Raw genomic sequence first — 24,270 nt, forward strand, 5'->3', positions numbered from 1 at the left:
CAACTTATATATCACACCAATTTTTGCTTTCAGAAAAGCTGCGCAAAATAATTGTAAACCAGTAATCAATCCTCGTCGCATATTTCAACTGTCGTTGAAAGTCTTTTCCCCAAATACTGCATTATCAAACTTACTTGCGCAATCTGGATGATCCAGGCAGCGAACTACAAGAGACATAATTGGCGCAAGTTTTGTGAACAAAAATAAAGTGTGCTAATTATTTAGGGCGCGGAGATGATTTTGGAAAGTTGTCAAATAATCAGAAGTATAATTCTTGTTGGTCACTGTCAGTGGCTTCCAAATATCTTCCGCCATGTTTGGCACTAAATGACAAAGCTCACCAGTACAGCGTACAAATCCGAAATCCTGGCATCTATCTTTATTTCAAAAAAAGATGAAGATAATTATTTTCGATCGTAAGTTCTGATAATTTCTCACATCAAAATAGATTCAAATTAAGGAACAACTTTCACTGACCGCGCATTGAAAAATTGCATTATGTGCATATATAGAATAATGGCGTGGAATGGAGGGAAACTAAATCTAAATTCTGCAAGTAGGCAATAGAGTCATAACAAAGTTTTGGTGCAGTTGGAAACGCGACATTTATAGTATTCGAAAGCTGCACTGAAAACTAAGTATATGCCCGAAAACTATTTGTTTCCTTTGGAGAAAATCTGAAAATCCGTTGATTTCTATGATCGATAGTTCATCGCCTATTTAGTCTAACATGAACCACTATATTTGCGGCTGCGCATGCAGAAAGCTTTCAAAACAACCGGCACATAAAAAGCACTCCGCTAAATTCTATAGTTCCGTGATCATCCAAATAAGCTTAAAATTTGTAAACAGACATTTTCGCTCTGAAACGGAAGCTGCGATTTTATTTGTGATTGCTGTTTACCCATTTAACCTAATCAAAAACGTTCATAGATTTTTATTTCACACGTAACGCTAAACCCGAAAATGGAAGCAAAGTGTTTGTGGTACAAAATACTAGCCCGCTTTTGCGTCTGAGTTCCAGCGAATAAGGTATGAATACATAACTGGAAGCGAACGAACTTAAACCGAAATTCAGACGAGTCTTCTCCTCTTCCCTGATAACTTTCTTGGAATATACTCACTCTCAGGTAAAACATTGTGTCAACGTGTCAGATAATTTGCTGCCCCAGTTTTTAAGCTTGCTGCATATTCTTTACATTAACTTGCGTAAAAATAATCAAATTTCATTTGGGCGGTAAGCGTTTTTCTACTTTCTTCATTTGTGCTCCTCCTCAGAAGTCGAAACAGAGCATTACAAATTCTAGAATACTATCACGCAACAGCCACAAAAGGTCGCAAAAATATATGGGCAACTACTATTTGTTTGCTCACTGGGATCGATATCTTGATCACATCATGAAAATTAATATAACTCCAAAATCGCTCAATTAAGAAAATAGGGCGAACAACGCTTATGCCACCTGACTTCATAAACATTCTAAATTCTACAGTTTAAATTGTACGACAGAATGGAACCTCAATCAAGTGAAATGCTCCAACGACATACTTTGTCCAGCTTCATCGTCATGATAGAAGGCTACAAAAGCGAATAGAAAGTTAACTCCGATTAATTGCATGTGATTGGTAAACTCGAAATTCCACATAGCATCTAGGGAATATTCAATTAGAAATACTGGATTATATTACGTGTCTTTCAACAGGTTAACTATTACGTAGGTAGACCAAAAGAGCAACCATTAATGATTAACCCCACGATCATGCAAAACTATCCTTGCGGTTGTCGTCAAAACTGAGGCCTTGCTGGATAATAAACAGAACTACTGATTGCTGTCCTGAGGAAGAGATTCATGGTTTCATGCTTTAAAACAAGATATGCGCATCACTCACATTTGCAGCGGTTGGTTTGCTCTTTATTGCAGTTATCTGAAGCGCATGGTGCAATTACCATATTCATATTAGTTATTTGAAGAACAATCAGAATTACTAATAGAAAAAACTATATATTATTTACTTATCTTAGGGTTCATGTTCCTGTATATCAGGGTTGCATATAGACGAGCTGCAGTGCAGTTTACACATTCACATCTCAGACTTTTCAACATGCAGTTTTGGATTTTTTTTCAGAATCAACAGACGAATGATAATTTACAGAAATTAAACATATCCTACCACGACACGCTCCTACTTCCGACGTATCCGAACCTGAAAACAAGAACGATGCGTTCTGGGAACAAACTGGGGACAATCATAAGATCACATCCCTTATAATGGAAAATAAATTGTCTCTTAAGCTGACTGCTTTCACTTGGTTTCACAGCTCAAATTTAGTCGTATGTCATATCACTCAAAGAAAAAACATTATAGAATTTCGACCGAGTAACGTTGAAGAGCTAACGGATCCAAAATAGCTAATCGCACTAAAGCTGCTTTAAAAACGTTTGCACAGTGCCCCTTTGAATGGTGAAGGAAATTTTGAATTCGTGGTAAATGTGAGGCCGAAATAGAATTTGAAATGCATGTGCATTGCGAAAGAATTTACATAAATCGCAACTTTTGAATACATACCCTCTGGAAAGCGTTCGTCGCAGATTGCTTATTTTCCCGGAAACATATTTATGGAAGATGCGGAAAGAGAGATCTGCTTAGATATGAACCTTCAAATGAAGGTGCACATTTTGCGCACAATATATTGTTCATTAAACAGCATATGCGTCCTTTCTCTTGGGATATTTAGCTACGCTTTTATTGTTCTAGGTAACGTCAATTCTATGAGCACTTGAATTGTTTTCTGCCCCATTTTGTTAAAAATGGGTACGTCTCTTCATTACCGAAGGACTATCGGTCCGAATAAGCTGGTCATTTTATAGAAATCAGACGTCATGTTCAATGAAGTATTTCCCCAACTTGACACAAAATATCGGCTGCCATTTGCTTGAATCCACTGTCAAATTGTTCACGTTTGTCTTATAACACTTGAGGTACTACAGAGATTTGTACATCAGGCGTCGTATTTCCAAAACAACGCAATGGGTTATCTTATCTTGAGCGGACGATTGCTTGTAAATAGTAGCCGTTTAAAGCTCTCCTATAAAATGTCCCATAGTCTTTAAGGTTCGCCTGACTAATCGGTAACATCTAAGTCGAGGTTAGAGAGTTCCGTTGATTTTTTGTTTTAGTTGAATAAGTATCTTATTAGTTTAAGCAAATTTGTCCCATCATAATGTTGATTATTCGGGTATTTAAGTTTAATCCACTTTTAGACCTGGCGCCATTCACTGAGACAGTGAGGGGATAGGTCGTTGTGCCGTGTAAAACTAAGCGATATTTAGATCCACAATGATGACGATGTCATTATGATCCCCTTTTGTGGTACCATATTGTCGGATGAATTTTTCCACTCAAAAGCCGTGTTATTTCAGCATCGGTTGATGATCTCTCTGCTAGCGCACAAAATCGGGAACTGAGTGACAAGTACTGCTTCGGATCAGAGTGCAGGGAGTGAAATGAAAGAGAATACTTTGAGACACCATTGAGATAGTACGTTTTGTATCGTATTTTATTTACTTAAATTGATTGTGGCTTACGTGATTTGTACGAATAAATAGTATTTATTTAGCGGTCATTGATTTAAACACTCTGCAGCTGCGCTCCGTTGGTAAAATCTAGGACGAAGTAGAAGACAATGCACTGGTACCACCGATTTTGATGTTTTTTCCACCAAGTGTTAACTTTGAAAGTATGTACAATTTACCCTATCATTTTGCTCACAAGTTTGAGCTAGATACTGACAAGCTAGAATATGTAGAGCAAAATATAGAAAAAAGCAGTCCTGAAAATTAGCTTGTCTTACCCATGCAAGTCGTGTAAACACGAGGGTCTTCTGTTAAATTTTAAATCGTGGAAAAAAAGTTGATTCTTCCATGTACTTGTGAAAAAGGAAAGCAAACTCGGTGATATTTCTCCCCATGTGAGATGTTCACAATGCTGCACATGTGCCTGGTTTTTATATGGGGCTCTGCTCGAAAGAAACCTATGCGCTTGCGGGTTAGAATCGGCGTTCCACGGCGTTATATATTTCATCAAATCCACCGGCGTGCCAAGTCGACTGCACGCGGTCAAAGTGGGGAAATAGGGCGATAAATTTTCACGGATGCCTGTTAAAGCACCAAAATAATTGTCATTTCTGTTTATTACGGTTGAAAACGATCGAGGTTTCGATATTTTTACTCATTCACAGTGAAAACAAATTTTGCAGCAATTCTGGTTGTATGCAAAAACAGAGAGGTGGCCACTACTTCATGACGCAATACGGGACGAAACATTTCTTTGGAAAAAAGATATGATATAGCGTGAGATACATATATATTGTGTGACCAATGTGTGTGTATTGTATTCTGAGTTGTATTGTATTGTATATTGTATTGTATGTATATTGTATGCATTGTATGCATTCTATTTGTATTGTATTGTATTGTATTGTATCGTACTGTATGTATATTGTACTGTATCGTGGGTATAATGTGTGTAAATTGTGAGATATTATTGTTAATGAGTGCCGCTTTGTTGTGTACTTTGATATTACCCGCAATTGTCCATGGTCAACCCTCTGGTTAACTTTGATCAGCGAAAATACTATTAAGCCCTATGAATTTCACTTTTTCATTTTATTTTATGGGGAACGGTTTCACTGAACACACCGTGTGAAACCAAACCAATGGGTGACAGATGGTCGTCAAGTACTCTAAAATTTCGCTTATCACGTGAACAAATGAAAATGAATGGAACGTCTAAAATATCAAACCATTTATTACAAGAGTAATTGATTATTATTCTGCTGATCCACAACTTACCTTCTGGCCGGGATAATATCTCGCATTGTGCTATAATTATTCAATAAATTTAAGGCGCCATCAAGTACAAGGCAAGCTGAATGCCATGTTGTACGACGGCTTTCCCAATAAGTAGACAAAATGTGTTTGTTTGATAAAAATTGACCTATCCGTTATTCTGTTTTCATATGTGATAGTTGTGTTTATTTGAAAGCTTTGCTTTGTTTGTTGCTGAAGTTGTATTGGACGAGCAACGTCCACCGAAAAGCAAGACATGGTGCAACATAAAGTCGAGTTCCCGGGAATCGCCTCGACTATGTGACCGTGATTTGCTCCCGTATCATTCACAGTGATTTGTTCGGGAAATTTTTATGGAACTCATGCGCACATCTGAATAGTGCTAAGCTGCATTTAAGAATGCGTTCCAAGCTTTATTTTAGGCAGCCATTTGACAATTGGCGTTTGGTTTAAAAAGGTTATTGCCGGATTAGCTTACTGGGAGTCTTTAATTGCGCGGTTGCTGCGCGTCAACGTGCATCATGAAGTAGCCGGCAGCTAACATCCACACCACTCAGGGCTTCAGATAAAGCTTCGCGATCATGATGCTCTCAGGGTACAAGTCGGGCAATCCTGACGAGGGGCAGTAAAAGAGTTTCCGTTCATGCCCTCCCGGTAAAATGACAAGTTGCGAATAAACCATTCGATGGATCGCTATTTGTATATAAGTCTCATTGACAGACAACCATTCACCCGCTTTTGGTTAATGAAACAAGCAACTAGTACAGAGGATATTTGCGTGCAAAATCACTGTCAGTTAACTTAAAAATCGCACATGTCAAACGTACTTGGACAGCCGGCATCATCCGGGTGGCATTGGCCTGCAAGGCAAGAATATTTTTTTCCAAAATATTTTTGAAGCACAGCAGTATTTAAGCATAGCATCAACGGTTGTTTTGCGGTTTTTATATGTTATTGGCTTTCCCGCAATTCAGGGTACTCAGGTTACCAGCTGATGTGTACTCAATACTGACTTTTGATAGTCTGTCAAAACATGTTCGTGAATTTCCCCAACCTTTTCTATTTGAACTTACCCCTGCAGCGGTCGACGTGATCCTTCCAGCACTTGCCTGCAAAGCCAGTGCGTGCAGGTACAATAGGAGCTTACAAAGCATTTGTTCAACCATTTGTGATTGTGTGTTGATTAACATATACCTAATAGAAAATGCACTGTGTTTGCTTTTTGTTGCTAGCGGAAAAGGTCAGCAGGAAATATCAGACGAACGTACCTAAAACAACGGCAATAACATATAAGGAAACATTTCTTTCACAGCTGCTCCCACTAAGAGACACAGCCAAGGGAATTCTCCTCGCAGAATTGTTACACATGTAAACAACACCTACCTTTATCTCAATCCACTTTATTATACCTTGCTCAATCTCTCGCAGCTTGAAGCAAAGAATTGCGTCAGTTTAAGTGGCAGAGTTATAGGGCTGATCAGCTAGATGCTATACTGTAGAGAAATTATGGGATCCGGAAACCAGAATTAAACTGATAAGCAGTGACAATTGAGATGCAAACGATGCGGTTGGGAAAACCCACCTCATCATAAGGCTTTGGAAATGATTGGTCCTTTGAATTATCACACAATGGTATACCACGCTGGAGCTACAAAACCTTTTCAGGTTACACTGCAGGTTCTACTTTTTTGACCATGTACTTTCCTGGCGGCAAAATCTGTCAACCTTGTAACAATGATTGAACCAAGCATTTACATTCTCCTCAGATGAATGGGGATTGATTCAGCTTGTTTGAAAAGTCCAACTAGACACTGGTATAAATTTCATACGCCATATTGCAGTTGACCGACTTCAAGTTATCTGCGCAGCATGTGACGACCTTTGATTGTGCCATGTAAACCGGAGTAATTTTGTCAACTGTGTTACTAATTTTCGTTCATCTGCCTCCATTTTCCTCAAAATACTCGTGTTGTATTATATGATGCGAGTGCTGAAGCCTTCTTTGATTTTCATGCTATCTATTTATCCTAGTTCCCCGTGAAACCCATCCAGCTTAGCCGTGTTAAATAAACACATTTTTGCATAACCGCCGTACATTGGTTTGCAAATTCTTTTTATATGTTCCGAAAAAACGCTGCCTCAACTGGACAGGTCAGTTTGCGAGATTAAAGTATGGAAGTGTTTTGCGTGCAGGACTGAAGCAAAAATGGTCATTTTGGGCTCAGAGCTACAATACGCGCTTACGTATTCCGTCAGTGTCACCGTCTTGTCTGGCTAAAAGTGAAATAAATTGTACGGTCTGTTTACTTAAACGTTGAACTCTCAGTGTCCACACGGTTAATAATTACTATTTTTTATCGCAAAAAATGTAGAAAAGGAAACAGATTTGTTCGAGTAGACGAGTTTTTGGGAGAGGTTTTGATCATGGTAACCAGCCTATAATTCTCACTTTGTTGAAGAAACAGCTGACATTATTTCTAGATATGGATGAACAATGCTCAAAGATGAAACGGGATAATTCGTTCAAACTTTCTCTTTTACATAGATCAACCTCATGTTCATCGTAAGCATTAAACGCTCTCACTGGGCTGTCTTTGATAACAAACTGTTTAGCACAATGCAGATTTAAAACGATCCTAATTTCGTGTGAAAATTCGCTGCCACAGAAAACCATTTCTTCCGAGAAGTAAACACAGTTTTAGGAGCATAGAGTGGTGATATCGCAAGATTCAATATATATATTTAAACTCATCCCCAGAAACTCGAGGGATGTCGGCGGTCACTGAAATTTTGGTTTAAGAATCATACTGATGTGATCGTAGAGAGTATTCCAACTTACACAAACAGCGAAGTTTTTCCTCATCATTACAATTTCCTAAATGAACGGCATGGTAAAACACAAAAACCGAATAGCAGACCGCATTGCTGGAGTTTTGTTCAAACTATGCCAAGGATGCTAACAAAACTAATCATATTAGTAATTTTTTGAGTTGCGAAATAATACCCTAGCCCGATCTCAATTCTCATCGCTTCGTATGTTTCAGCAACCGAAATACATTTAGCAAATGGCTGTTTTTTCACTCAACGTTAAGTTCTTAAAAAAGGAGCCTACCGTTACACTTATCTCGTGCAGCCTCCTCATCAGCTACAAAGCAGAAATTCATTTTCAACAATAGAGGTTGTACGGCTGGGTGTTATTCGTGAGCACAATTCACACAATAGGGCAACCATTTTGAAACCCATTACAATTTTGCTGCTTCACACTGACAAGCCACATCTACAATTGTATCGATTACATAGAATGACAAACTACTGCCGAAGCTCGTTAATTGGAGAGCATTCTTGGGCACGTTTGCGCCCTATCCAATATGAAAAATACAGCTAGATTCATTCAATTTTATGCCACAATTTGTAACACTAGGTTGGTTAAGCGTTAGTTAAGTAATCATTTTTGTTAAAAAAAATAATTGTTTAAAATTTATAAATTCAGCGGTGGCACTCTCTGTAAAATTTTAAAGGGATCTCCACAAGAATGAAACATTGTTTTCGCCGAATCTTATCGAATTTCGTTGCGTTGGCAACAGGAATGAATGTATGAACTTCATGTCCAATAATTGTGCATCAAACGTTGTGATTTCATGCGCTTTTGCATCTATTTTTGAACCTGCACGTACGTTTCAAGCAAGTTCGACTTAAACGAGATACTTAACGACAAGATAGGCCATAGAATTTTGGCCACTTGTTTTAGGGGACAATCATGTAACCTGTCGTTTTAAAAATGGCGCCCGTCATAACCGGCCATTAGATTTGTTTATTTCAGTACTTTGAATACTAAATAAACTGGAAACTTACGGCCGCCTCCGGGTTGAATTTCCGCACATACCGCTGTTTAGGTTTAGACAAAACCCAATTGGGTAATTTTAATGGTATTTAGCGGCGAAAAATCAATATTACATGTTTCGAAAATAATTGTTACACTGAATAATTGAAATAAAAATATCCGAAGACACTCACTCTGGATTTGTTTATGTAAAATGAACCAGGCTATTCTTTATTGCGCTTTGGAAAACTGAACTTCTGTTATAGATGAGCGTTAGAATGATGGTACATGATCATTAATGACTTCTTAATGTCAGCTTGCGTAGTGCTTTCTACCACTTCATTCGTTGGAGCGTTAGTAACTCGGGACTCCTTTTTAGCTTAAAACTATGCCTCCTCCCAAAAAAATAAGGATTTGTTCAGCGTTGCGTGATTTTGCTAATAACTACGATGCCGAATAAGCACTCTCGATAGTTAAGCGCTAAAACATTAGTTGATTCTGTCTTCAACTCAACGACGTATTTGATGCGGTATTCCTGACTTCAAGCTGAGTTTCATGACATTGTCAGCCATCTGCGATGCCGTTTACACACCATCTCTACCACATGGTCACTAAGTCTAACGCACTTCATGTGCCATCGCGTGCAGGAAGTTGTTGAGAAAGTTGTGATGCTTATTGATTGTGTACCGCGTGCTTTAATTTTTAGGTACAAAATGTGATTTTATAAATCTTTATTTTTGGATCCTCTGTCGAAATGCATATTAGTTGTACCTTGATCGGAAGGTACTAACAAGAAACTACTTGGCTCTCATGTATATATGTATATGTATATGTGAGCTATTTTGTGAAACAGACACCCCCATGCCTTCTTTAATTTGAAGGCGCTTGCAAAAAGAACCGCAAAAAATCAGGTATTTGATGATGATAGGAGAAGCTGACTGTCAGCTTGTTTACCGGATTCAAAAGTAACAAAATCGCCATCTAGTATTTTGACATGATGGAGTGGACACTTTCGGTAAACTATAAAACCAGATGCTTTTTTCAAACGAGGGCTATTTCGGAAATATTTCCTCATATACATATATATATGCATATGTATATCAGAGGCATAAAATAAATCCAACTTGGTGCTTCTGTCATTGAGATTTTACTATACAGGTTGTTGTAACTGCGCAAGTTACAAAACGTTTGATGCTGGCTCAAAGTCTGTGCCCGAGGGATCGCGCCCTCATAATTATACAATGATAAACCTGGGAAGATACGTTTGTCTTGTATCCACGCGGGTCACAATACGCTGTTTACAAGTCCTAATACCACTTGAGTTGATAGTATTGAAACAGGTGTCCTCCTGTAAGGTTTGTGTTAGTACAACTATATTTGAAAAGGTGAGCTCAATCAAATCACGCGTAACTTGGGGTGCGTGTAGTCTCAGTTGCTCATTTTACAACCTAACCATTAGCTTTAAGGAAACGATAGTGAAATCATTGTTGCCGCACGCCCCGAATGCAGCTCATTTAGTCCCGATATTAAATCCCAAATCGGGTGCTTGTCGCTTGGACGACGGAACATTTGGGACAATACGAATTAAAACCCGTTCATTCTAAGCAATTCTGGCACTAAGTTCATGATTATCATTGGTGGTTTTTTCTGTTTCGTTAGTGAAAAAATACCTTGACAGCCTAAAAATAAGCTAAAAATTGTCTGATTGATTTACTTCCGCGGAGAACCACGTACGGTCTAATGGCGCCCTTAACGGCGCCAGAACACAAAACGTTATTTTGTTCAGCCAAAGCGAGCTGGTTATTTTCAGATACAATACTGAATCAATCGTACACACTGAAAAACGGTCCAATAATGCTTTAATTTACTTTTTAATTAACAAGTGCATTCATTGAAAGCACACTTGGACATGCATTAGTCTCTGGCCTCCAAACTGTCAAAATTCGAAACCACCAGATAGAGTTGTCAGATATATTTTTATCCAAAGGGGAAGAAAACAACTGGATTAATGCGAGTGGAGTTTTCTGATCTTTCTTCTGATTTTTTAAGGGTGCATTATCAAGGTACACCTTCAAGGTTTGTTCATGAAAGAAACAGATATGAATTTAAAATGAATTTTCGAAATCACTGTTGGCGCAGATGGATGAAAGGATTCGACTTACACATGCAGGTTTCGTACACGTGAAGATGGACAGCTGAGTCGGCATTCACTAAAGCAAAGTGTGTAGAATAGTTAGGACACCGATTTGAGTAGCACATAGCCGTCTTACACAAAAACTTAAATATACTTACATAGCAGGATCGCAGATAAAATAACGTATTGTATCATTCTTGGAGACAATTCAAGCACCTCAAAATATACAATTGAATGCTAATATGTTCCAGTTCATCACTTGATTTTATACCATTCTATATGACCTTGAAGCGTACTAATGAATCAGAATCAGAAACTGTTACTCTTTAGAACGTCTCATCCAATAACATGATAATGAAGGCGTATGTACTGATTCGTGGGTGAAGTTGTGATTTTGTTAGGGACCCGAGCCGAGAATTTCAATTCTTTTATCCAAGCCGCACTTCCGTGTAAGGTGTCAGTAATTTTAGCAGCAGCAATTCTGACATTAATGTTTTTGAAAAAGGCTGTGTTAACCGTAAAGTAATAGTCTGCTAAAGAGGTGTTTTTTGGAGCAACTAAACGCTATTTTCTACTATGAAATTCTATGCTAGTTGTCAAATGGAATCAGGTTCATATCATTTTTCAAATGCTTTTGCCCATTTATTTGCTTTTAGATAACTGTCGTATAACCGTGTTCAGTATCCTATGTGAAAGTCGTCTGACACCAACCGAGGTAGGATTGGGATCTTTACGCGTCATCCCAAACCCACTAGAGAATGACAGATGTTTCATTTCCCTCAAGAATTGATTCCCACTCAGATAAATAACTGGGTAGAAGCCTCCTGTGCTAAAACGTTTTTAGCCACGCCGTTGATCTTCAAACGGCCGAAGTCCATCAGTGCAAGGTTTACTGTGATCATCACCTATATACTTGACACGTTTTGATAATTCTCGAATGTAACTTATATGAAGGGACATGAGGTCTTCAGGTATGCTGCGAAGAAGATTCCCAGTAACATCACACCGAAGGAGTGTAAAACGAATGAGAGAAAATGTTGCCCACTTTTTGCAATGTTCGACGGACGACGTCATTTGTAGAGACAGGCAAATTACAATGTCTCCGCTTCCCCAGGCTTCCCACTTAACTCTCAAAGTAGTTCCAATAAATCTTCGCAGAGAGAACTAAACAAGGATTTTAGCTGCTTAGGGTAAGTACCAATTGCGTGACGTTGAAGAATACAACCGCGCCAAAGGTGATTACATAAACAGACTGTGCGCATCATTCAACTCGTTGGCTGCAGAAAAGGTACAGAATTTGAAGCCCAATCCATGTCAATTTTAAGTGATATAAGTTTGTGCAACCTCAGCGTTGCGCGACCGACACGTCCTCAAGCAAGATTTAACAGTTCCATAAACAGATACATGTTCAAGCAAGCATACTGCCCCGCGCTGAGAACATAAAGAGAAGTGCTACACCCTTTTATCAATTGTGTCTTTCAGGTGAACGACAGCCACTGACCGACAGGAACAAAACCGACCCGGGAGACTTGGGCAAAAGCCTCGATCCTGTGTATCAATCTGTGAATCCGTGAATTCGTGACCCTAATGTCAGATTTTTAATTTGGAACAAATCTGTGCCTGGTAAACATATTCTTGAGGAAGCTAATTTTGTGACGACGTGAACAAATGGATACTCGTCGGCTTAGTTGATCAAAGCAATTTTACATGAGGCAGTGACTATCGTACCTCAACATTACCGCGTCCATGACATCAAAATGTCCGCCCGTGACTTTCGTTTACCACGCATTTGTTACTCACTGAGTCATTAAGACGATCATTCGCAAAGCAGGCACAGATAGATAGTGATATTCACAATTCCTGAGTAGATACTGTCGGGAGTCTCAGGATGTCCCAAAACCAAAAGCGTGGACACTGACAGTTCTGTTCTACCAGATCAAATATGATCACGCAAATGGACCACCTACGTTGACGTATTATAACTGATATAGCAAACACCGGCAGGCATATCTTCAAGCTGAGGAGGTTGAAATTCAACATTACCCATCAATCTGGAAGATTCATATGTGTTGTTAGCTTATACAAGAGAAACTAGTTGACGGGTTATTTTTAAGTGAAAAACACGTCTAGCCCTTGGATCGTGTACCAGAATGGACAAAATATCAATTTTATCTCGTTGCGTTTTGCTGTACTATGATGACCAACCTTGACAATATTCTACAGGACGTTGGTGTAATACCGGATTAGATACCTCCGAGAATAAACTATTTAATAAATTCATGTGCTCAGCATCTGATGGTACCCAAAGCCCACCGTTGAGTAAGTAGGCCTTTTTTCTGGTGAACTCCCCTGAACACATTAAGCAAATTTTTCACAAACATTTAGACTCATGTTCATTTAAAGATTGTTAGTCCAGCACATGTAGCCAAGTCCGCGTATGTTGGTGTTCAAATGGTCTGAGTGGAGTACAATTAGGACTCAGTCTGCATTGCCACCTCGCTGCTTAACATTGATATGTGCAAAGTTTGAATGATACCGGTCCAAGGTAACAAACTGCGCCCCCCCCCAGAATTGATGAGCGCGGGCTTTCACGTGCAAGAATTATAAACTAATACTTGGCTGTGTGCCAGATAAGCCAAAGGAAAATGCGTGAAAGTGGAATCAAATATATATATATATATGTTTCCACACGTTGAGAATGACCAAGACGGCGGTGGTTTCTGTACATCATGCGTTAAGATTTTCACCCAGATTAGATGAGCACGCAGGAGCTACATCGCACACACTTGCCACGTGTCTTGTCAAAATATACGCACAGTGTAACCGACACTCAACACTGAATCTTACTATTTTTATAGAAAACAACCACCTGTTTGCTGCCAAATTTACGTCTTTCAGGCACTTTGGAAATCATGTGGACTCTTCTAGAGCAGTGTGATTTGAAAAAAAAACACGTTTGTTTGCTTTTTTATTCAAGTCGATATTTTAAACATGTTTGCGGATGGCATCAATACGCCTGGATAAATATACTTATTCTTCCCTTCGTTTAGTGAATAAACGCTTATGTATTATGAAACTAGGTCTTTAAGATTGATCTGTTTAAAGGAGGACTATTTACTCACTCTTTCATCTCAGCTTGTTCCACAGTCATTTCAATTTATTACTGGCAAACTATATAAGGGTTAATCCATCATCTCATTCGTCCGCTTTTCCATCAGTCACATATATGGAAGAATTTGCGGTGATCGGCCCTGGAGACACCAGATTGGGAATAGGCTATCTGTGTTCACATGGTTTCAAAGATTTCATTCATTGCTCATTTGTGGCTGCTGAGGCCAGGATTTATCCTCCACGTCTTTCAGAGCCATATGTTGTGGAGGGGAATTTCGGTTGAATATGTAATTGCCAAATATGTGTGATTTTCTATGCAGTTCCCGATGAAACGATTAGTCGTAAAGACGTATATCATAAGAAGTAAAGTATGAAAACCAAATAGCCGTAAGTCGATAAAGGCTGCTTTAGTTTGGTGTCTTTTTTGAGCTATATAAATAAGCTGTACGGCTTCTGGTGGCCTTTATTTTATTCGCTTATACTAACTCTCTGCTACTCCGTTGCATTTTTTTCTGCATGATTGTTTTGGTTTCCGAAGTTTCAGCGTGCCAACTGGAGCCACGTATGTCTGCAAATAGCCCGGCGTCATTGTGTCATATTGTCGTGATTCGCACCATGTGGCCTTATCTTGGTATTCTGTTTGAAAATTTGCTGCATCAGTGCTGCATTTAAAAACACTCAGAATACTGAGGATAAGTACCAAGCTAACCCTTCCAATCTGCTCTTTACGTGATCAGATAGACAAAGGCGTCATTGATGGGAAATTGGGAGATAAACTGGCTGTTTTACATAGTTGAATATGTTGAGTTTTCCGCATTCACAGAAGGTTATAGGATAACAAAGTGCCAACTGCGCAACAAAGAAAGAATCACTGTGTAAGTTGTCGTTTTATTTGTGTTTGGAGGAAAGCACCCCAAAGCGATTTTGAAATAGCGGTCGTCGTTGTTCCAGGTTAACAAGTAGTTCCTTGAATAAACAACATGACAGGTAATGCGCTTCAAAGAATCGTGATTTCGTAGCTAAGTTGCTATGGCAAGTTTATACTACACATTTGCGTCATTGCATGCGCCACTTGCCAGCATTTACCTCAAGTTCACTGAGATCTCTGTGGATGATATCTAGAGATACCGCTGTGTTTGTACGTGAAATCTTTCGAACAATTTAGTGAAATCTGTAAAACAGAAAAAACACCAGTTGGTCTGTGCAGAACATCTATTCGAACTCTATGATTCCTCTCTATGAATGGTGTGGAACTAATCACCGAAGCACACGGAACAAATTTTATGTTGATCAGCGCATACACAAGCGCACGCATAAAGTACATCCGGTGGACTAGCAAGCTGAGAAAACTTGCTTTATTATGAGATAACAACATATCGTTCCACCTTATTTGCATCCTGCGTTGATTCTATGTTGTACGAAATAAAGCAGATCGTCGAGTGGTTAGTTTTGCGCATGACTTTTTTCACAGCCAAAAAAACCGCCACGTTTAAGCATCAATAATATGGAAATCCGCGAACAATTCCGAGGTGAACTGGTTATTCCTACAAAGTCGACTCATCAAAAGTACACGAGTTACAGGTGTGGTAAACAAAACGCGTTCCAGTGAGAAAATGTGAACCGAATTCAGAGCGAAATAAGTGCGAGAAATCTGATGCGTGGTGTAAAACAGCAATAAAGTACGTTTGCAACAGCGAACACTCGATGGCAACATACATGTGACCAATAATCCACATCATTCTAGGTTTTTGAGATTTTTGCTAGTCCAAAAACACTATTGTGAATTATACAGAGTCATTTCACACCCCACCGTAGTATGTGAACGCCAAATTAGGCAAATTAAAATGGAGGTTTTAAGGGTGTAAAAACAGCATATTTGGAAGAAAATCACAGAAATCACCTAACGGTGTCCACGCATTTAGAAAACGTCGGCTTATTTTGATCGCGCAATTAAAGCCTACCTGCTGAAGGAATAACAGTCAGGCATGTGAATTTCAGAATGTGCTTTCACAGCACTGATTTACATTTGTGCGTCAGTGTTGCGAGACTCACGGAAAATAATGAAGATTGTAGTCCATTTCCTGGAAAGGAAAACGACTAAGCCTTTTTGACTGTTAATATTTCATTTACTCTTAATCCAAGCAACGAACGCTCTTAGTGGTGCACATGGGTTCCACATCACTGATAAAAAATCTGGCAGGGGTGTATTTACGTACGGAAAATCAGATAAATTGCACAGCGCTATTCCTGGTGGTCCATAAAGTTGTCGCACCAGAGAGATTTGCGATGGCTGGTTTGCGTTTGACTGTTGTATGTGCCATCTGATCAGTTAATTCACTTCTTCACCCGTTACACAGACCCGACAGAAATCTCAGATATTTCACTTGCAGCTTGCACATGCCGTCCGGCCCAGTTTTTCAGCATATCTCATTAAGATCCAGTGTCTCCAATATCCTTGAAGGCAGCTGTAGGCGATAGCCACCTATTTTAGTCTAGGCGTTTATTTATTGTAGATGCAAATCATGCTGTTGCCCCTGATGCTCCCGTGGTATTTTGACCGACTGTGTAGTTATGAACAAATCGAAATAAAATTATGATTGCAAGGATGTCATTTGAATGCGGCGGTTTTAGCCGATAAATCTCCAGTTTAGTCTGTGCAACAACTTCAAAATGTTGTCCTCGGTTGGGACAATTACTGCGGCATCAATTTATGCGCTTTAGATTGATTGCTCTTGATAAAGTCCTACTGTTTATGGAATTTTGTTGCCTTATGATAGCTGACCAGCTTTCATTATTTGAATGCATGGAATCTTTGGTTACCAGGGGATCAAGTGTGCTGCGCGGTTGAGCACCATACGGACACTGTAGGGAGATTTTGTTGCAATGGCAACTTTGTGTTGTATTGGGGATAAAATGTTGATATCGGAACACGTGTTTGGACCGTTCTGTCAAAGGTTAACACAAACCTGTAAACTGTTGTGCAAAATCACAGATATTTGTGCCTCAACTGTACTGAGGAACACCAAACTAACCTCGCCCATGTTCTACTCAAACTGCTAGCTAAGTACAGCTAGTCATGTGATATGCGAGATACGTTTAACAACTTGATGCACAGTTATAATTCTGAAGGAGCCTTTCAAGTATACTCCACGAAAGTTTGATCCATAATGCGTTCAGTATTTATTTTCTACCGTGTGGTGGAACTGAAAAAGAATAACTTTCATGAGTAGGATCCTAATTCACTCCACGCATTTATACAACGAATGAGTTGAAAAGCCTCCCATCATACTTCTTTTTGACAAACAAAGCATAGCATCTTTTTGCGATAATTTGAAAACCTAATATACTACTATCTGCTCATCCACCAAACGTATTGCACCAATGTACCAAAAATACCTGTACGGAGATCCTGAACCGAAAATTAGCTAGGCATTTGCGCCGGTGAGTGATTAAAGAGGCGTTTTTTCACAGAACAGTTAGCGTAATTTCGTGAATGACAAATGCAGGAATATTCAAACTAGAAACTATTCACAGGATGTGTTAAGTACTGTTAACCATTTCGAAGCCTCAAGCGACGTGATCACCATCATTTTTCCGAACAACTCATCAAAACTTTCACTACACTGGCATAAATATGCGCAAAAATAGCAACCTAGAATGCCGGCTATTCTACTTACTCGTTGAGCGCACGCTCACTCTAACTGCTGTTGCTGTATCAACGCTTGTGATCCATAAGTAGTTTTAGGCGGTGGCCTGTTACTTTCACTAACATACCACACCTGAGGCTACCCAATCAAATATTGCACGATGCAGTGAAACTGTCACATAAAATATTGCTTTGAGCACTATTCAATCAGATCGGATGACACTGGATTACGGCAAATTTGCGCCAAAGAAACACCCAGTTGCCAAAAACGGTGGAGGAGGAAACATCAGCAGAAAGCAGGAAACACACCAGATATTCTCAACAATTTCAGATCGCCAAACAACACACGTCGAGGAGATGGCATTCAAAATTGACAATAAATCACCTAGATCGGATGACACCTAGGTCATCCAGCGACCAAAAATTAAGTGAGGCCGCAACATTGCGCGGTCGCAGGCGATTGTCATGAGCATTTTGAGGCATGGGTCGTTAGTCCTGGGGAGCTTCTTCCAGGCTTACGGTTGTCACAATACAATGCGCAATGGTTGGGTTAATGTATGCTTATGTGTTGTTGATATCCGTGATCTACAGACGAGCAGCGCTCAACATTCTGGGCCAACGCTATTTACGTTGCACTGCGACAGCGCACGGCATTCACAATACCCAAAGTGCTTTGTGAAATTTCTTAACCTGATTACTTCAAGTTGGGATGAAACAGGTCCAGAGCGTTCCCCGATATTTTGAAATCGACATGTCACTAGCTTGACGAAATCTTAAGTAGGGTTCTTTGGCTATTGGTGTAATAATGCTTGTAACATAGATACGTTCTGCCGGCAGGTAAAATTTTCAAACGCCCTAAGTACCATCAGCATTCACTTCCATGGACGAGTGAGGAAATATTGAGAATCAAACAGAACAACAGTCAACCAGCACCAATGAAGAATACAGATGTCCTATTTTCGGACAGAATCAGATAAACTGCATTTTGACTACCAGAGCTGAATTCCACTTCAATCACAGCAAACTTGCTCGAGTTTTTTGCGAAATATTGACAACTTTAGCGGACCTTGTAGTGTTTTTGAGTAAAACACATCATTCAGCCTTGGAGGGTCGAGCGCGTTTATGGTTGTTAAAACCTAATCCAGTAGTCGGACATCAGTCTTAACTAATGCTGTCCTCAAGGCCCGAGTGAATAATGGCCATGATTTGGGTAAGAATTTCTGCTGCACTTGTCCTTCAGAAACAATACAGCACTCATTTTTAGAAGCCACATTTGGCCGATGTGACTTAATGTCTCTCTGGTTTGTGTCAAATGTTCCTTCAAATTTTGGCACTGTAGCTACCAATGCATCACGCTCGTCAGACGTTTCAATTGGATATGGTGAGGGAGTGGTCGGATAACTGTGCGGTGCTCGATTTCTAAACGCAACTCAAGAGCCATCATCCCAGGTTGTTTGTTCGTAGGTACAAAAAACACAACTGATGCCGAACCAGTGAGATCTTCAATCTTCTGGCACGTCTTATAAACTGGCAATGAATGCTGAAATCTGAGTAGCGCATAAGCTGCGTTCATCTGCTCAAGAGTCCACTGGTTTACACCGTAGTATAAGCTTCCTGATTAAGCGAAGGTCCACACCACTAGAGTATTTTACTTGAAATTTAGCTTTTGTAGCCCCATCCGTAGTTTGAATCACCAAAATCTCAAACAGCGTTTCGTAAAATAACCCACGAGAGTTCCTTGTTGTTCATCTCAACCCTCGAGAGGATAAACGCTTGGTTAGTTTGCACAACCTCGGCATGAAAGACGCTATCGCGGACATACGCTTATGGCTTATTAAAAACCCTATGCCACGGTAACGCTTGGTGTGTAACGTTAGCCTAATCAAACGGAGCGGTTTGTCCATACCCAGGGGAATCTTGGACTATTCAAGAGTGTACCTGCCAAGAAATCCCACCTAAGATTTACACCAATCAATCTTAAATTTTTACAAGCAAGCTGGAACACCGAAAATACAAATGAAACGAAAGAACCTTGTAGTTTATTTGAATAGAATCACATCACCTGATTTTCCACAAAGTAACTCATGGCTTCTCACAACCCGATTCCTAGGCAACATCAAATAGGTGGTAGAAAGTTTTTCCTGTTTGGCCATTGAATCACAATTATTGAGTTACCCTTGTCGTGCTTCGACGCCTCAACATTCTTCCTCTGAAATTAAAATTTCCAACGTATGTACGCCTTCATGCAAGGTTGAAGAGTTATTATGACTTGAAATTTGATTTGCCATCATCAACCATTCTTTCCACAGGCGGTTCGCTCTCTTGTCTGCGTACCAACTTGCATTTTGTACATACGAGCGTAGCTAGAAGGAAAACGGACAGCCAATATAGGAGTGGTCGAGATGGATGTCACCGAGGGCAGGTGAGGCAAGCCTTTTGTCCCATAGCTCAGGCATCTTTGCGCAAATCGAGAAGTGAAATATTGTATCCTTGCCTCAGGCAGCAAGAGCAGAAGGCAGAGTTAATAATAACCTACCGAATCATCTGTGGAATTGCGCCGGAGCAGCAAGCGAAGCTTGCTTTCCATCACAAAGCATATTCCCACTGAGCGCGGCATAATGCCCGGCGAACTGATATGAGTCGACTAATGGACGCGGATAGTGCCGTAGACGTAATTATCTGCGTATGGGGCGACCAAAATCAGAGCAAAAGACGGTGATGCCAACTTTTGCAGAGTTTTTTCTGCATTTGCATTCACATCCCAGCATTACACGCATTCTTGAATACACGGATGCCGAAACACCCAAAATATGGAATGAGTGTCGGAATGTTTTCGTTTATTTCGCATCAGTCACACCACATGATTGTCCACAAGGCTATTCATAGCCTCTCACAACTTGCTCCCAGGGCTTCCACAAATAGCTAGCAGGAGTCTCCCCTGATAGATCATTCGGTCACAACAATTATATGTCGAAGCTTATCGTCCAGTAAAGTTGTTAGTTTGGTCAAGAGAGATGTTCCATCTTGTTATTGCACGCGCGGCATCTTTCGTTGCATTTCTTACAACTACATGATCCCCAATTTAACGCAACGTCAAACTAGGCCACAATCCTATCACAAAAGATGTGAAGTATAAAGCCTAGACAGGGGAATTTGATGTGGACAGTCCTCTACAGTGTTAATCATCGATCTTTAGACTTAGATGAAATGTTCAGCAATATCCTCATTATTTTTAAAAATCATACATTTCATATTTGTGCCTGCCTTATTAAGCAGCCGATCCTTGTGAGCCCTACAACCAACAGTTCGATCCCGATAAAGAATGTTTACCTCCTCGATAATTAGTACACGCCACTCGACACAAAAAAAGTCGGTTAACTTCAGATAGCTGATTGTATCTGCCTACTTTTACGTGCGAACCTGAGTACGTCCCGTTGCGCGATGACAAACTACTGCTTTATTTACACTAGGATTGCTACTTTTTGACATTTCCAATGAACTGTTTGTGGATTCACAGGATTATCCGCAGGATAGAATTTTGCCGTTTCACGACTGATACAAACCCCATTTCATCTAACTATTCTCATGACCATTTGCGTACCACCCACAAATTTTATCTTTGTTAGCTCATCGGGGTTTGCAACACATCACTTTGGATTCCACATTGTGATGATCGCCCAGACGCAGGTTGTCCCTTGTTTTACTTGCACCATTTTATGTCGCATTCCAGTTTAGTCCCGCGTTTTTCGTAAGCACGTTTTATTGGTTGAAACACAATGGCGCTCAGGAACCTGACACTACCGAAAATCAGTTGCCATTTTGTTGCTCTTTGAGCGGCACGTGCGCCAGACATCCGCATAATGAAAAACTCCAAGGACATTTTATCACTGAGGTTGGTATAATAATACATGTCTCTACAAAGTTTATTTGAAATAATACTTTATTATTTATGTAGACTTATCTGTTACGATGGAAGTATCAACTTGAAGGTTTTGGCGGCCGGTTCGCTTTTTTGTCCGCGCAGTACTTCAAATTCTGTGTATAAGAGGAACATCGGCTTAGGTCATTATATACTCATTATGTTTCTGTTGTTCCAAAGATAGTTTTGGAGGTGTGGCTAAGGGAAAAATGGCCAGTCAATATGGAGGTCGGTCCACCTAAACAAGAGATAGATATCAACAGAAGCAGATATGACGAGGGGTGGATAAAAAAACACATATATTTGGACGTCATCGTCAGTAACTTGGGAACCAAATGGTGGTTTAAATGCTTCCTTTTGGAAACGAGAAATCCGGAGGTCCTTTCATTTGATACTCTTGCGTGAACTTATTTACCAACAGTCAAAATGACCTTCAGTAACTTACAAGAAGTGTGTTCATAAATAACTTGCATTCTGCAAGCAAAAGCTAGCAAGTGTTGCACTCTTGCATATGACAGATATTTCATCCGGATTCCAAGTGCATATTTCGTCAAACTAAGAGAGAAATGTGTGATCTTCACACAAGGAAGCTACTACAAAATCCAGAGTCAAAACTTTACCTTACGAACCATCCGGAAAGTCGCACTGGAGCAGCAAATCACAGGTGCCTTCCATCGCATGTTGGTCTTTTTCTTTGGGTGACTTGATGAATCCGTGCTCGCATCACTGTTCCAAAGTCTGTTCCCCATAAGGGCGAGTATCTTACTGTAGTGCACTGAACACGACTAACAGGTCTGAGTAATTGGCCGATTACCGACTGAAATTATGTAGGGTCGCTTGTGTTCAGTAGATCTCAGGTATTGTGCCTTTGGCTTCAGAAATCTGATCTACCTGATATCTCGCTTTCGACAGTATTCACTAGGCTCACTGCGAGATCGCTACCGCGGCTTCGAACAATTGGAACTCCATTGGTTTCCAAGCACTGACGGTATAAATCACTTGATCGAGTCTTCTGTGGACGAAACCAACAATTTAATTTCGGTGCCCGGGAGGATAGATTACATGGCTTATAGACCGACATAATGGCTTGCATCATGTCACCGTTGATGACCATAAAGTGTTTACAAGTACTGCTGAAAAGCACTGATGAATTATTTATCACGCGGAATTGTTGGGGCCTTCTGCAGTCTTGAGACAAAATGAGAGGGGCACGTTGGAATTTGGATATCTGACTGCAAAAATGCCGTCGTAGCGCGTGTACCTTGAACGGAATGTCGGACTTATATGAAAGTTAAAAAGGGAATCCCTGATGTTTTTCGCAACCAAGTCGACTGATAACATGTCTGTAGCTGAGATGGGTGGTGGAGTTCAAAGTTGTTACGTCAATGTTTCCACCAATCTCAATTGAGCGGCCTGAAATTGTGTTAGTGTGTTTTCCTATTTTCCTATCTTCTCACATTTTGCCACTGCGCATTATGATGAAGTCTGTTTCGGCCCATTATGGAATATAAATTTCCCCTAATTCGATCTTTTATATTTACGTGCGTGAATTTAGCCTGTTACCCATGAAAATTTGACCTTACCGGGACTGAATGCGGGCCGGCCGAGTAGAAAAAACGAATTTCCATGGTCTCTATTGTCACCAAGATTTGGCAAAGTTCAAAAGCTCATGATCACCCTGGTATCCATGGGGTGTCTTTTAGTTGGGAAAATAATGACGTTTTAATCCAACTCGGGAGCTACGAGAATGTGCACTTAAATAAGTTTGTGATTTCTCCAAACGAACACGAAACCGTTCTGCAAATATTTCTCTCTTGAACAGGGTAATAACGGGGAAAATGTTCTTGGATTTACATTGAATACGCTTGTGGTTTGTGGCACAATCAATTCAGCCAAATATGGGCCACAAAGGCCACCGGCGATCGGTGGATTTGGTCCGTTTTTTATTTAACTACTCATAAGTAACTCAAATTATATCTCGATTTCGGTCTTTGCAACTTTGATTTTCACGTTGAAAAATACTCAGATGTGCTGCTCGTATAAAGTTGAAAATATACAACATAACATTCGTTACGTGGTCTCGCATCACAGGAAGAATGTAGTTTTCTGAACGCGGAAAATAAAATCCCAGTGCGAATTAAAAAATTATTCAGAGTACGGTGATAAGCTAATCCAATATAGTTGTCAGTCAGAGCGGGCTAATCCTCTGACGACATTCGTGCTCATTCGATTCCTCAAAAGAACAACGGTCTCACTGTTAAATTTGGTGGCCAACTCCACATGAATCACTTGGCCACACTACTAAGATCCAACAAACAACGCTGACGACTAAACGCTCAAACGAATTCGCTCACATCAGCGCGCTTCCGATATGTGCAGACGTTTGTCTACTTCCGTTATCTTGCAAAAAGAAAATGATATTTGAAATTCAACCTGTGGAGATTAATTTGCCGAAAAGAGAAGACACTTTAGGCTAAAACGCATTATCGTTAAAATGAAAACCATGCGCGTAAGAATGTATTGGAAATCAAAATTTGATGGGGATAACCAACCAGATCTATTATCATTTGGTTTTGCATTCATTTCCTGATGTAGAAGTATCTTGCCTCGATATCCTGCGAACAACAAATTGCACTGCAGGCTTTATAGCCTAATCATATTTTCTGGAACAATCAAGAGGATCCCGGAAATGCGGGCGATAATCATAAGTCAGGTTTGGGCGCAAAATTCAAATTTTTAGGTAAGGTGGCTGTCACAATACCCGTTTTCCAAATGTTTAACCTGTCGACG

General features: G+C 40.0%; 1 protein-coding gene across 1 annotated transcript in view; it reads left to right on the forward strand.

Moving 5' to 3' along the window:
- Window positions 1-23,431, forward strand: part of T265_03729 (hypothetical protein) — a gene marked incomplete at both ends in the record, with an annotated part of 58,815 nt that extends 35,384 nt beyond the window's left edge. The window contains 2 exons of the mRNA XM_009168276.1: window positions 11,461-11,519; window positions 23,303-23,431. Coding sequence (XP_009166540.1) covers window positions 11,461-11,519; window positions 23,303-23,431 — 188 coding nt within the window. The remainder of the gene's footprint in view (window positions 1-11,460; window positions 11,520-23,302) is intronic.
- Between the last annotated feature and the right edge of the window lie 839 nt (window positions 23,432-24,270).

This window comes from Opisthorchis viverrini (assembly GCF_000715545.1).
Source record: "Opisthorchis viverrini unplaced genomic scaffold opera_v5_54, whole genome shotgun sequence".
NCBI lineage: Eukaryota > Metazoa > Platyhelminthes > Trematoda > Opisthorchiida > Opisthorchiidae > Opisthorchis > Opisthorchis viverrini.